This window comes from Hipposideros armiger, unplaced genomic scaffold, assembly GCF_001890085.2.
Source record: "Hipposideros armiger isolate ML-2016 unplaced genomic scaffold, ASM189008v1 scaffold_563, whole genome shotgun sequence".
Lineage (NCBI taxonomy): Eukaryota > Metazoa > Chordata > Mammalia > Chiroptera > Hipposideridae > Hipposideros > Hipposideros armiger.
The window spans coordinates 865,657-880,954 of NW_017731913.1; the positions used below are offsets into that span (position 1 = coordinate 865,657).

Consider the following 15,298-nt stretch of genomic DNA (forward strand, 5'->3'; position numbering starts at 1 on the left):
TTCCACGGACCCATGTGACGTGGCCCCGTGTTATCTTATTCACCTCATGTCCTATTTACCACTCCTGCTCCTGCTTCCTCTTCTTAGCGACACCAGCCTCCTCACCGTTCTTTGAAAAGTCAGGCACACTCCTTCCTATCTCAGGGTATTTGCTATTCCCTCTGCCTGGAGTGTCCTTCCTTCCAGATTTCTGCATGGTCTACTTTGTTTGGGTCTTTGCTCAAATACCAATCTTCTCAGTAAACCCTTTTTTGTTACCCTATTTAAAATTACAGTGTTGTCATTTTTACATTTCTCTGGTTTGTTTTACTTTTTGGCACATAATATAGTTTGTATAACACATTATTTATTTATATTATTTATATTGTTTATTATCTGTCTCCCCGGTAGAATTCAAGCTCTGTAAGGGAAGAAACTTACGTTTCCTTTTTATGTTTTGTATCCTGGCCCAAGTAAGGGCTCAGTAAATTATACATATAAAATGAACAAAAACACAATTTTGGTGCTTACTTTAGCAGCACAAAAATTGGAACCATACAAAGATCAGCATGGTCCTTGTGCAAGGATGATATGCAAATTTGTGAAGCGATATTTTTGTGGTAATCATTTCACAATGTTATATGTATTATCAAAACATCACACTGTACACCTTAAACATACACAATTTTTATCATTTTCATCTCACTAAAGCTGGAAAAAATAAGTAAAAAATACAACCAGAAAATAAAACACCCCACAATTTTGAAAACATGGATGAATTTTTGGAAATACAGAAAAATGCCATAATACAACAAAAAGGAAAATGTGAAAGGACAATTAAAAATTGAAAAGGTAATAAAAGTTCTTTCACATAAGTCCCAGTTCCAGAGGGCAAACTTTCAAGGAACATACGACCTCTGTCTAAGTTTTTCCAGAAAACAGAAAAGAGATGCTACCTCATATTAGTAAGAAATAATCTTGACCCCTAACCAGGTAAAGGCAGTAAGTCATAAACTAATTTATCTTATATATTAGATAAAACTCAATCCAACAGTATATTAAAAAAATAACATACCATAATTAAGTTGGGTTTATCCCAAGAGGGAAAGAAAAAACACCAGAAACTCTATTACTGTTATTATTCAATAATGAAGTGAAGGAGAAAAATCACGTAGACATTTCAATAAAAGCATTACAATTGTTTAATAAAATTCAACACTTATTTATGATTAAGAAAAAAATGATTAGGACACCTTCCTTAATTAAAACTATTTACCAAAATGAACAAAAATATTTAAAGAAGAAACCTTAGATGTATTCCCTTGAAGATCAGGAAAAAGACAAAAATGCCAAATTACTGCTATTCTTCAATATCTCTATATAGATCTGGAGAGGACGAACTAAGATCAATACCCAGAAGTTAAAAGAAAGGCTCAATATAAAAAGATCTTTACACCAATTACAGCAGTTTAAAAAGAGAAAAAGGTTACTCTGTGAAGGGGTTAAACCAGGATTCCTGGAAATGGTCAAGAAGCTGGATGATCAACAGAATGTCACAGGCGAGTCTTGCAACAGACAGAAGCCTAGACCAAATGCATTTAGGGTTCTGAGATTCTCTGATTTTTAAGTCATCTATGTGGGATGTTAATTAAGATAAAGCTGAACTTATATCTATCAAAAATATTTATTTTTATCAGAATTTGATAAATGTAGGCATCACTTCCCACAAGATAGTTGGTGGGAAATTTGAGACAATACCCACTGTGCCCTTTTTAAAAAGTGCTTTACTGGGGAAAGAGGTCAAAGTGGACTTTCTCTTCCACTTTCAGGATTCTGACAACGTAGTGGTCTGAACCTTATACTCCTCTACACTTTTCTAAGTGTCACTGTCATGGAATGGCCTACTGTTAGTGAAACCACCACCTGGCTGAATAGATTTCTTCTCCTACCTCCACAGAAATAGCGGTATGTGGACATTCTGGCAGTTGTCCCACAGCACAGACTAAGGAATGATTCCTACAGAAACTGGCTTTAATTCTCCTCAAATTAAAAAATGTGGGGAAAGTGTAGCTACAGGTGAAAATCCGTGTTGCTTTTGCTACGCAGACAGTGTGGTACATAAAAAGGGCATAAGCTTTGAAGTCTGAGTGATCGGTGTTGGAATCCTGCTTCAGCCACCAGCTTTTGTGACCTTGACTGAGTTACTTCAATTCTCTGAACCTCAATTTTACCCGGGGAAACGAAGAAGAAACTTACCCTGTACAGTTATTGTTAAGAACAATGTATGGATATCACTTAGTATTGGGACAAGCTTGTGGTAGTCATTCAAGAAATTGCTTTTTTCTCTTCCACAAACAGGCTGACTGGTCCTACCTTAAATTACAACCACAGATGTCAAAAGGGCAACATTTAACTTACCCTATATTAAAAAATACTATTTTACACCTTGTTTTTCTTCTGGTCCTATAGCCTCTGCATGATTACATTGCCTTGTAAATCTTAAAGAAAATGGAAGCACACAGAAAATCCCTTATCCTGTACCACCAAATCCACCAGTCAGCCCTCACCTATGTCAGCACTTTCTGCCGTCCCTCAGACAATACAGTACCCCTAGCTTCTGTCTACAATTAATTCCCCCATAGCACTTTGGGGGGATCTATCCTTTTTCACCTTCAAGAACTTTGTTTTATCAGTTGCCTCCTTCACTACCATATCATCCATTTCTTCGTCTCAGTTAGACCATTCCCATCGTAACAAACATGCTCCGGAAGTCACTAGACACATGTGGCTGAATACATAACAATGAAATGAAATTTAAAAATTAATTGTGCCAGCTGCACTTTAAGCGCTCAATAGCCACATGTTACTGTGACTTCCATAGTAGACAGTGCAGATTATTGGGGAAAGTTCTATGGGATATCACTATTCTAAAATATTCCATTTTAAAAACAAATACCCTCTTCCCCTGATACTACATCCATAGCCAAGCTATCAGCTCATTTCTTTGCTCCCTTTAACAACTCTTCTTAAAAGAGTTGTCTGTAACCATTATCTCTACTTCCCCAATTTTCACTTTTTCCTCACTCTACTCAAATCACTCATCTATCCAACTCTACTGAAACGGCTCTTACCAACATCGTTCATTATGTTCGTGATGCCAGTCAGTGATGGCTTCTCCGTTCCTACCTTAACTGCCTCACAAAACTATGTGGCCCAGTTGACAGCTTCCTCCTCCTTCCCTCTGCGATGCTACAGGCACTCTTCCGGTTTCCCAGCTCCCTAACTGACTTTCCCTTTCCTGGCTTTCCCACCAGTCCTCGAAATCTGGAGTTGAAAGTAGAGCTAAAAGAACAGAGCTTAAATGCTATTCCTATGTTGATGACTCAAAACTCATTCTAAAATAGTTCTAATCTGTCCCTAAAATGGCAGATTTGCATATCCAACTAGGTAACTGACATTTCCTCTACAAGTATAGTAGGCATTTCAATTTTAACAAGTCCAGAACAGAGCTCTTGATTTGGGGGGAATTTTCCATCCTCAAACGTGCATCAACATAAGCCTCAGTCTCAACAAATGGTATTGGTACGAGTCAACACTTTTTCACTCCTCTGCTAATATAATCGAACTCCAAAAATGTATCCAAAATCTTTCTGTATCTCCATCTTCACTGCGACCACTGGAGTCCAAGCCACCATTTTCCCACTTTAGCCTCATAACTGGTTTTCTTTGCTTTCATTTTCCCTAGAATTGGCTCTCGAATAGCAAGCAGAAAAATCTTTTAAAAACTTTTTAAAGTTTTGTAATGTTCTTCCTGCCTAAAAGCTTTCTTATGCTTCCTGTTGAATGAGAATTAAATCTAAACCTCTTAGTAAAACCAAAACCTCTATATGATCTGGCCCCTACTATTCTCTCCAAACTTTCCAGCCATTCTTCCCTTAGTTATTCTGCTTCAGCTAAGAGGCCTTTTTTTCTATTCTTCAAACACACTCAATTAATCCCACCCACAGAAGTTTTGTGTTAGCGTTTTCCTTTGCCTAGAGTACTCTTCTCTAGGGTTTTCATTTGGTTGACTCCTTGTCATGAAGATTTCAATTTCTTTGACTATGACTTGTTCAGTACATCTAATGTCACCATCCATGTCTATCACTTGGCTTTGTTTTATTTCTATTATAGTATCACTGATATTTTATTTATTGATTTATTCTCTAGTGCCCGTGTTTCTCCACTAGAACATAAACTCTCTGAGAACAGGGACACGTCTGTCTTGTTTACCATTACATCCTGAATACCTTAGAAGAGTATCTGGCACAAAGTGGGAGCCCAAAAAATATATGTTGAATAAATGCTAATATCTGCTATTCGCATCTATACTTGAAAAGAGCTGCTCAATTTCTACACAAGGACAATTTCTACCACATTTTGTTTAGTAAAGTTCAATATTTTCCAATGATTTTATTCTGGTTTGTATAAATGGCACTCATGGTCAGCATTCAGTCTTGGAAGAAATACAAAATTACACACACATGCTACCCATATTTATAAAAGTTAAAAACCCTAACAGCTTGGAAGCAACATAAAATCCAATGGTTTGGAAGCTTTGAAACTTACCCTCTGATAGCACTGAGGCAGAGTATTTTCCAACAGGGGAGGAGTTCTCTGCATTAATATTCCAACAGACTCTCTTAAAAGAGGAATAACACTAAAAAGAAAGACAACAAATTTTTTAACAATCCCATCCTGTAAGAAAGTAGTAATATACCTCCCAATAGTAGACTACATATAGTAAGATTTAGCTAAATAATATGAAGGAAAAAAATCTAGTCATTGTTCTCGATTTTTCATATGATCAGTAAGTTATCTAAAATAAAAGAGCTAGATAAAATGTATCAATGTATGAAAAACTAAACTTATAGTACTGAATAGTATTGGAGCATCTTAAAATCTAAACATAGCAGTCATTCAATTGTTATTTCAAATGTAACTTCAAATTGCCAGGATCTTCCAAGGTACTCTATAAAGCATATAAGGGCAACTGGTCTTTAACATTTATCAAATATTTACCTGCATTTATGTGAATAATACCATTAAGAAAAATACAAAAAAAATTTAATATGATATATATTAGTCCATTTGTCCAACATTTTTCCAACCCAATTGCATGGCAGTCTTCTTTCATTATTTAAAAAATATGGGTGCTGGATTTAACCACAGATCTGGTGAATCAGCATATCTAGTGACAGGGCCCCAAAGTCTGTATGTATTGATATAGAGAAGTCTCAACCAGAATTTGGAAATTACTGCTTCAGCCAATTTAGGTGATTAAATGCACAAAAACAATTCATAATGTAATGGTGAGGGTGTCTCTAATGCAATAATTCTCTTAACTAGCTACACATCAAATTCACCTTCGAGTCTTGTTTTCATTTCTGATTTACTGAATCAGAATCTCTGAGGGAAGGTCGAGGCATCTACGTTTTTAAAGAGCTTTCCAGGTGATTCCAATGAGTCAGAGAGGTGAGGCACTGCTCTACTCCTTGAAGTAGACTGAGAGGGAGGCCAGAGGCAGCTTCAGTGCACTTAGAGCTTAAGCCAGTGCTCTCTTTAAACTTGTAGAATCTCAAAACTTCCGAAGTAAAAGCCTGAGTATAGCTGTAGGAGACAGAGGTAAAAGGAACTACACCTTTCAAGGAAGGTAGAAGTTGAAGTATAACTTAAAAGATTGGTGGTATTTCTGACAGATGAAAAGGAAAGAGATTAACGAAGACCCAAAGGAATAGAGGCAATGCTTGTCTTGTTCACTATTATAGTCCCAAGGAGACCTAGTAAAGTGCTGGTCAGAAAGTGAGCCCACAATCAATACCTGTTGGTTAAGTGAATGATAGATATATAGGTATCAGATGTTTTAGAATACAGATTAAAGACAGGAAAAGGCCACAGGGAAGAATCAGGAGAGGGTTCCCACACTTGAAGTGAACAGTGATAAGGACGGTAACAATAGGAAGAAACAAATAGGAAAATTAAACAAATACTGAGAGAAACAGTGCTGTATAACAATATAGTGAAGAAACAGTGAACCAACAAGGACAAGCCTAGAAGATTAAAAGTATGAAGGGGATAGCAGTAGTGGAGATGAAAAGCTCAATGTTGATAGTTTAAGTCACAGTCAAGTGAAAATATTCTTCAGATAGTGATTTACGAGCAAAGAATAATCACACACCATCCTCAATTCCTTCTTCTCCCTTAAAACCCCCATGCTCTAAACCACCAAGTTCTCATGATTTAACATCCTAAATATTTCTTGACTCCATCCTCTCCCCTTCTTTCTATTACACATTTCGACAATAATCTCTATATCTTCACTTGTATCACTGTAATAGCCTCCTAAGGGGTCCCTTTGCCTCTAGTCTTGTTTCCTCAAGTCCACTGTGATCGGCAGCCTCAAAGATGGATCCCAGTGACCCCAAACTCCCTAACAGTCATGCTTTCATGTAATCCTCTCCCACTGAGCGTGGCTGGGCCAGACAGTCACTCGCTGCTAATGAAGAGTACGGCAAAAGTGACACGATGCCACTTCTAAGATTAGGTTAAAAGACTCGGCCCCCATTTCCTTCACCTTCCTCTCCTGCTCTCTTATTTGCTCGCTCAGAGCTGCCATGTTGTGAGCTGTCCTGTGGAGAGGCCCAGGGCAAGGCCTCTGGAAAGGAACTGAGACCCTCAATCTAACAGCCCAAAAGAAACAGGATACTGTCAACAACCACTTCAGTGAACTGATTCTCCCCCAAATGAGCCTTGTTAGACTGACACCGTGACTGCTGCCTGTGAGAGACCCTGAGCCAGCAGTGAGCCATGCCCAGGTTCCTGAACCAAGGTTAACTAAGAGCTAACAATGTATGTTATTTCAGCCACTAGATTGTTATATAGATAACTAATACAAGTGCTCTTTATACAGCTATTAGACTAATCTAAAACCAATATTTGACCCTCTCCCTTCCCCATTAAAAAAAATCTGTTAAAAGCTCCCTACGGCCTAGGGAATTAAGTATGAGCTCTTAAACATGGTATATTTTTGGATCTGGCCCCCTCTAGATTCACCTTCTATCATCCTTAATTCACATTTTAAGCTCTCTAAACATAAAATTACTTGTACTTTATCTTCCGCTGTTTTTTCCTTTCATGTTTTGGCTCATGCTGTAATCTCTTCCTAGAATATCCCTAAACTGCCCTTCAGTCTGGCTTCTATTTTTTCTTTAAAATCTCGAGTGTCACCCCTTTTAGGCCATATTTCCTGATCCCAAACTGTATGAAATGTGCTCTCTGTGCTCCTATTAAAAAAAACCTGTGATACCTATGGTAAGGTTAGAGGAAAGAATGGGTGGAAAGCAACTGGAAGTAGGATTAAGGATTTTGACAGTGAAAGAATAATAGTTATTCCTCTATCCAACCTGAAGATTAGTGTCTGTTTCTATCTACTGTGCTGTTATTCAATAGGTGAGGACTCCCTGTGTTTATAAAAAAGACAAAAATGATGGTATAATAGGGCACTAATAAGGTACAATTCAACCATTATGACATTTTTCTTTCCTCTCTCCATCTTCATTTCTCAGGAAAAAGAGAGGATCAGTCACAGAATGTTTTCATATACCTAACATAATTTTTATGTTTTCCTAATTTCCTTACTCTGCTTCTCAGAAAATGAGGCACAAAAATGGTTCCCCTAGAATATCTGTTTGAGAATATGAAAAAAGTGGGGGTTTGTCCATATGCCTCAAATTTAGCTATTTTGATAATTTCTTCTCCAATCTTTATCCCAAGAACTGCTAATAATGTCTAGAGACAGCTGAGGTGGAAAATGCACTCACATGGAAATCATGATACTTGGGTTCTGATTTTGTTATTAGTAGCTTTGGACAAATTGTATAACTTTGCAGAGCATCAGTTTTCACACCCACAAAATGGGGGCATGGATTAAACAAATATCTAGGCAATACCTTCCATCTTTAATATATTTTTCATTCAATAAGAAAAAATGGTCAAACTACAAGGAATATTAGAGAGAGAATATATTTGGAAATGAAAGAAAATAATGTTGTTTTTACATACTAAAATAGTCATCAAATGAGATGAGAAATACTTGGCAAAATGATTTACTCCATCATTAATTAGGTAATGTTGCAAATGAATGTATTAAGCAATCAACACAAATAAGCAATTATTGAGCACTACTATATGCTTTGCTTGGCACCAGATTTTCTAGAACCAGATAGAACCTTACTGTGGAGCTGTGGAAATGGAGGCCTAGAGCACCCAAGTAACTTGCCTAAGAACACAGCTAGTGATGAGAAAACTAGAATATTAAGACCAGGTCTTTTGGCTCCAAATTCGATTTTGAAATGTTCAAGTCAAAAAACGTTTATTGTGATGCTTACCATGTGCCAAGCATATGTTAGGCACCGAAAATAACAAGATCAGTAACACACAATACCTTATTTCAAAGGATTTCATAATTATTGAAAAAGCCTATAGTGAGTTCAATGGAAATTAGGCAACAAACAGTTATTCAGGGCCCATCATCGGGAAGAAGGCACACGAAGTTTCAAAACAATTGTAGATTATGCCTTTATCCACAGACGTTCCCACAGACTTTGGTGAACGGTTTTCTTTATTAGTATGTTGATAACTTACTTTTAAAATATACCTTTAAAAATAAAGGTAAGTGGGGAAAAAGGGAATAAAAGAGAACATGGACTCTATTGTAACAGAAGGCATACAATATGAGCAATGCTATTACTTAAGCAATAGGTATAAAATACCTTTTTGCAAACAACTTTTACAATATTTATTGTTTCAGAATACCTAGGGATAGTCTAATTTTTCCCCCCAAAAGCTAAAGCACAATAAGTAAGAGATGGTTGAATCCAATCTATAATAATCTTGAGCTCAGTCAGAAAACACTGAGAACATTCCCTTAGTACAGTCTCTTAATAAGTGACCCAGGACAGCCATCTACACATTTATCCAAAGCTTTGTACAAATTTTTACATGTATATTCCCTATGTGCTGCCACCCAAAGTATGCTACTCCCTGCTACCACCTTTGTAAAAAACAACTAGTACTTTCCTTTTTCTCCTAAAATTCACTCACATGTGGCCCTTAGTTTCTAGAATTAGTGAAAAAGTTCCAGGACCACAGATAATGCACTATTAGAACTAACAGGGGATTTAGAGATCACTCATTTTACCACTCAATTCAAGAACCATAAAGCGGAGAAACATTTCAATAAGATTAATGTTAGAAGCAAACATTTATTTTAAAATAACTAAATAAAAGACATCACAACTAATATAAGGGAATAATATAGAGAGAATGTGCTTTTTTAGTAAGGGTCAATTGAGGTACTGATTTTGCTATACTATAAAGTTTGGAATGTTGCCTGTTTAGATAGAATTTTAATAAAATTCAACAGTAGCAAGCATTTCACCACAGCACACGGATGCATCATACTAATTTTCTCCAATAATAATTTAAAAATAATGTAAGAATTGCAGCTGTAGAAGCTATAACTAGGCCATGAAACTGAAGTGGGAAGAAAGGTGCTTACTAAATCACATGATAATATGCAATTTAGAACAAAAATCAATTTCTATAATAATTTCAAAGGTCATAAAAATGTAAAAGAAACCTGTAGAAACTCTATTTTTTCCTTTTAAAATTGTGTTTAGCTCAGGAGTTTGTGTCCATATTTTTTTGATTAACTGTTGTAATGAGGAATCATAAAACAGATTTTAGCATGGATCTATGTAGCCATAATGAAAGGATATGGGGAAAAAGACAAGCATAGCAAATTCCTGACTGAGCTAAGGCTTAGAGCTGCATCCAAACCCAAAATGTAAGCATCTGGAAACAATAAGAGATTGACTTCTGGTTGACTAACTCAACCCTAGCTTTAACAATGAAATACCATTTTCCTAGCATATATAAAAAGGAATGAGTCATTAGCTGTAAGAGTTTACCAGTAAAACAGGGCAATGATTTTATTCTTCAAAAGCTGAAGGTAATTCAAATTTATAATCATACAATCATAAACATAAGTTTAAATGTAAAAGCTTAAGTGCCAGCAGATTAAATAAGCAAGTTATTATTCTTCATTGCCAGTAACGTTGCAAAAGAAAATATATCAAATCTTACTTCAAAAGCACCTTTAGTGAAAGTCTCACCATGTCAACAGTAATAAACTAGGTAGCAGTTATAAACAAACAAAACAAAGGAAAAGGAAAACTTGTTGAAGAACATCAGACTAGTGATAATCATGCTTAACAATAAAAAATTTCAGAGCTGAAACTATTTTTTAGATTTGAAAGTAAATATCTATTAATAATTGAAACATAATTACTGATCCAACTTTTTGAATTGGCTTAAGGGGTAAGGCCTCCTGAATATTACCAATGGTTCTTATAATCTACCAACATAGGGAAAGATAGCTAGCTGTACTTTAAAAAGAATGCATAAATTTCCAGGTCTGGTACATGTCATATACTCCAAAGTGTTTAGTAAACAAAAAAATCAAAGGAAATTGATCCAAAATTATGTATTCTACAGTTAGACATGGTGGTCCCACGGCAAGCTGTAAATATGCAGTCATATTTGCATAAATACAATTATTCCGGAGTAGTGAACAATTACCTATTAACCCAGAATTTCGTAAGACTAATATAGAACACATAGCCCAAAACCACAGGGATTGTGGTTTACCTTACAATTATACTGAGTTCGCAAAACCTATGGTTTAAATCAGTGCATATTTACAGGGTACCTACTTTACTCAATGAGAATAAGATACCCTAAAATACCTTAGAACTTGGAGGCTAAGTCATGAAAAGGTCTCCCTTTTCTTTAAACTTCTGGAACTTAGTTATAACACTTAATACATCTGTTCTTTGGACCGAAAACATTAGTAAATAATGTCAAAATTAGTAAATAATTCGTAACGTCTTTGTTTACACAACACTTAATAGTTTTTAAAGTGCTTTCATACATTTTTTTCTAATCTGATCCTTACAATAACCTTAAGTAACCTTGGAATGTTGGCATCACAGATGTAGGCAAGATCCTAAGAGATCATTTAAGCCAACGCTCTCACTTGACAGAAGAGAAAACGGTCTCAGAGAGATTAGGACGACTTCTTTGTTGTATGCTACTAGAAAGAGGCAGAGCTGGGTGTTATAATTCCAAGGTTAAAGCTCTCTGCGCTACACTACACTGCAGTGTCTCATCATGATTAAGTCCTCAGGAATCAGGGATCAAGTCATTTTTTTTTTTCAAATAATTTTTTTATTTTTCAATTACAGTTGACATACAATATTAGTTTCAGGTATACAACATAGTGATTAGACATTTATATAACTTACAAGTGATCACCCCAACAAATCTAGTACCGATCTGAAACCATACATAGTTATTACCATGTTATTGACTATATTCCTTATGCTGTACCCTACATCCCCATGACTATTTTGTAACTACCAGTTTGTACTTCTTAGTCTCTTCCTCCTTTTTACTCAGCCCCCTAACCCACTGCCCACCTGGCAACCATAAAAATGTTCTCTGTATCTATGAGTTTTTGTTTTGTCTGTTCTTTTATTTTGTTCTTTAGATTCCACATATAAGCAAAATCATATGGCATTTGTCTGTCTCATGTACTCCACTCAGCACAATACCCTCTAGGTCCATCGATATTGTTGCAGATGGCAAGATCTGTATATATGTACCACCTCTTCTTTATCCATTCAGGGACACCCAGGCTGCCTCCACATCAGGCTATTGTAAACAATGCTGCAGTGAACATATGGATGCACATTTCTCTTCGAAGCAGAGCCATCATAGGGATACCAAAAGGCGAAGAGAGGGAGCAAGGAATTGAAAACCTATATGGAGAAATAATGACAGAAAACTTCCCTAACCTGGCAAAGGAAATAGACATACAAGCCCAGGATGCCTACAGTCCCAAACAAGATGACTACGAAGAGGGTTTCTTCAGCTAAATACCCAGAAGTGGGAATGACAGGGTCTTTCTTAGTCTCTTGTTATAGCCTTTGTTTTAAAGGTAGAAGTATTGTTACTCCAGCTTTTTTGTTCCTATTTTCATGTAGTATCTTTTTCTATCCCTTTACTTTCAATCTGCATGTGTCTTTTGATCTGAACTCTCTTATAGGCAGCATATGTAAGGGTCTTGTTTTCTTATCTATTCAGCCACCCTATCTTTTTATTGAAGCATTTAATCCACTTACATTTAAAATAGCTCTTGAAAGCTATGTAGTTACTGCCATTTATTATTCATATTTTTTAACTTTTTTTTTTCTTTTTCCTCTTAAATAAGTCACTCCAACATTTCTTGTAATACTGATTTGGTGGTGATGAACTCCTTTAGCTTTTTATTGTCTGGGAAGCTCTTTATCTGTCCTTCTATTCTAATTGATAGCTTTGCTGGGTAGAGTGATCCTGGTTGTAGGTCCTTGCTTATTATCACTTTGAATATTTCATGCCAGTCCCTTCTTGACCTAAAAAGTTTCTGTTGAGAAATCAGCTCACAGTCTTCTGGGAGCCCCCTTGTAAGTAATTAGATGCCTATCTCTTGCTGCTTTTAAGGTTCTCTCTTTGTCTTTTACCTTTGGCATTTTAATTATGATGTATGTGGTGTGGGCCTCTTTGTATTCATCTTGTTTGGGCTTCCTGGGCTTGTATGTCTATTTCCTTTGCCAGGTTAGGGAAGTTGTCTGTCATTATTTCTCCAAATAGGTTTTCAATTCCTTGCTCCCTCTCTTCTCCTTCTGGTATTCCTATGATGGTACACTTGATATTGTACCAGAGACCCCTTAAACAATCCTTAATTTTTTGGATTTTTTTTCTTTTTGCTGTTCTGATTGGGTATTTTCTGCTACCTTAACTTCTATTGCTGCTTCATCTAACTTATTGTTGATTCCCTATAATGTATTCTTTATTTCAGTTATTGTATTCTTCATTTCTGACTGGTTCTTTTCATGTTTTCTATCTCCATTATTATGTTTCTTATCTCTTTGTTGGTGTTCTCACTCACATCACTGAACATCCTTATAACCAGTGTTTGGAACTTTGTGTCTGGTACATTGCTTGTCTCTATTTTGTTTAGTACTTTTTCTAGAGCTTTGTTCTGTTCTTTCATTTGGGACATGTTTCTTTGTCTCCCCATTTTGGCTGCCTCCCTGTCTTTGTTTTTATGTCTCCCAGACTTAGTAGAGTGGCCTTATGTAGTACAGTGGAGCCCAGTGGCTCAGCCTCCCTGGTCACCTGCTCTGGGTGTGTCCCCTGTGTGGACTGTGCGTGCTCTCCTCTTGTAGTTTAGCCTTGGTTGCTGTCTGCACGTCAGTGGGAGGGACTGACCCTTGGGATGATAGGCTGTGAGGACTGGCTGTGACTACAGTGGAGGAAGTGTTGTGCAGGGGCTGATCCTACGCCATTGTCATATTCATTTTATTCCTAGTCCCCAGCACAGTGGTTTGAATACAATAAGCACTTGACATATGTGTTCTGAATATATTTTAAAATTGCAAACACTACTGGAATATTATGAAAATATAGGACACCTCTTGTTTGACATAATAGCTAAATAGCAAAATGTAAAAAGCCCATCAACTTAGTCACTCCCAAAAAAGAATCTCTAATAAACAGAAGCAAAAGTATCTCATCCTCTGTTAAAGCACAAGTGAGAAAGCATTATACTCGGGCAAGAGCAAGCAGTATTCCCAGTTCTTGATGTGCAATTTATTGTCCCAAGAAAAGCTATTTTCTTTTCTTTTCTTTCTTTTTTTTTTAAAATTGGGGAACAGTGTGTTTTTCCAGGATCCATCGGCTCCAAGTCAAGTAGTTGCTTCAATCTAGTTGTGGAGGGTGCAGCTCAGTGGCCCATGGAGGGATTGAACTGGCAACCTCGGTGTTATGAGCACTGTGCTCTAACCAACTGAGCTTACTGGCTGCCCCAAAAAGCTGTTTTCTTCATTCTCATGAATAAGAAACTAAAATCACATCAACAATATTAGTAAAAAATAAATTATCTACAAGGTCTGCCAATTAAGTTTGCGAACTCATTCTAGAAAAAGTGCTACATGTCTCATTGCTGAATATCACTATGGTCACCTTCGAAGTACCCCCCTTGGGAAGCTATGCACTGATGCCAGTGCCTAGTCCACCCTTCAGAGCAATTTGGGAACTCTTTTTCTGGAATGGCCATCAGAGCTGTCATCGTATTACCCTTGATGTCTTCAATGTCATCAAAATGTCTTCCTTTCAATATTTCCTTTATCTTTGGGTAAAGAAAGAAGTCATTGGAGGCCAGATCAGGAGAGTAAGGGAGGGTGTTCCAATACAGTTATTTGTTTACTGGCTAAAAACTCTCTCAGAGACAGTGCTGTGTAAGCTGGTGCATTGTAGCAATGCAAGAGCCATGAATTGTTGGCAAAAAGTTCAGGTCGTCTAACTTTTTCACGCAGTTTTTTCAGCACTTTCAAATAGTAAACTTTGTTAATTGTTTGTCCAGTTGGTACAAATTCATAATAATCCCTCTGATATAAAAAAAGGTTAGCAACATCGTTGCAACAAGTTCGCAAACTTTGTCATACCTTGTATTATGTATCCATAAAAAAAAAAGGTGCAAATAAAGAAGAAAAATGAATGGGATTCACAGTAATATCCTGACAAGAGGTAGAGAATGGAAAGAGATAATGGAATCAATGAAGTAAGAGGGCAAAGTGCTCCATAAGATATACAAATAGTTTGAGAGAAGATTGGGCAAGAATAAATTCATATTATTCTTACTTTAAGGAAACCTGCATTTAAAAAATGTATACAAGTGAAGAAACAGGACTTTGTTTAGAAAAGCCAGATTAGATGGCAAGAAATGTTTATTAAAACTACCAAAATCAAATTATCACTTAGCTTCTGTGTTTTGTATTATAGTTTTAGTTTCTCAGCTGTTCTAGCTAAGGGTTTGTCAATTTTGATGCTCTATTGTGTTATTGGAAAAGTCATGACGTATTTTGTCTATGTTTTTCAAAGGTCATTTATTTATATAAAGAACAAAGCTCAATCAATGATATATTGACTGTTTTGTTCGATAATCTTTTGCCATCTTTCAGTGAGCTTTATAATTCCTCGTTCATAGAAGGACCTGTCTTTATTTGCGAAAAACTGAACAAGGTGCTGTGTTATCTGTTTCTCCCTTCCTTTCCTCATATATTTGGGTGTTCTAATGTTAGGAGGCTACATATTTATGATTGTTATATCTCCCTGG

The 15,298-nt window shown here is 36.4% G+C and overlaps 1 protein-coding gene across 1 annotated transcript in view; it reads right to left on the minus strand.

The window, feature by feature from the left end:
- Nucleotides 1-4,504: 4,504 nt before the first annotated feature.
- SLC30A7 (solute carrier family 30 member 7) overlaps nucleotides 4,505-15,298 on the minus strand; it is a 56,559-nt gene continuing 45,765 nt past the window's right edge. Inside the window, exon 9 of the mRNA XM_019623819.1 lies at nucleotides 4,505-4,678. Within this exon, the coding sequence (XP_019479364.1) occupies nucleotides 4,534-4,678 (145 nt within the window). The 3' untranslated portion in view covers nucleotides 4,505-4,533. The remainder of the gene's footprint in view (nucleotides 4,679-15,298) is intronic.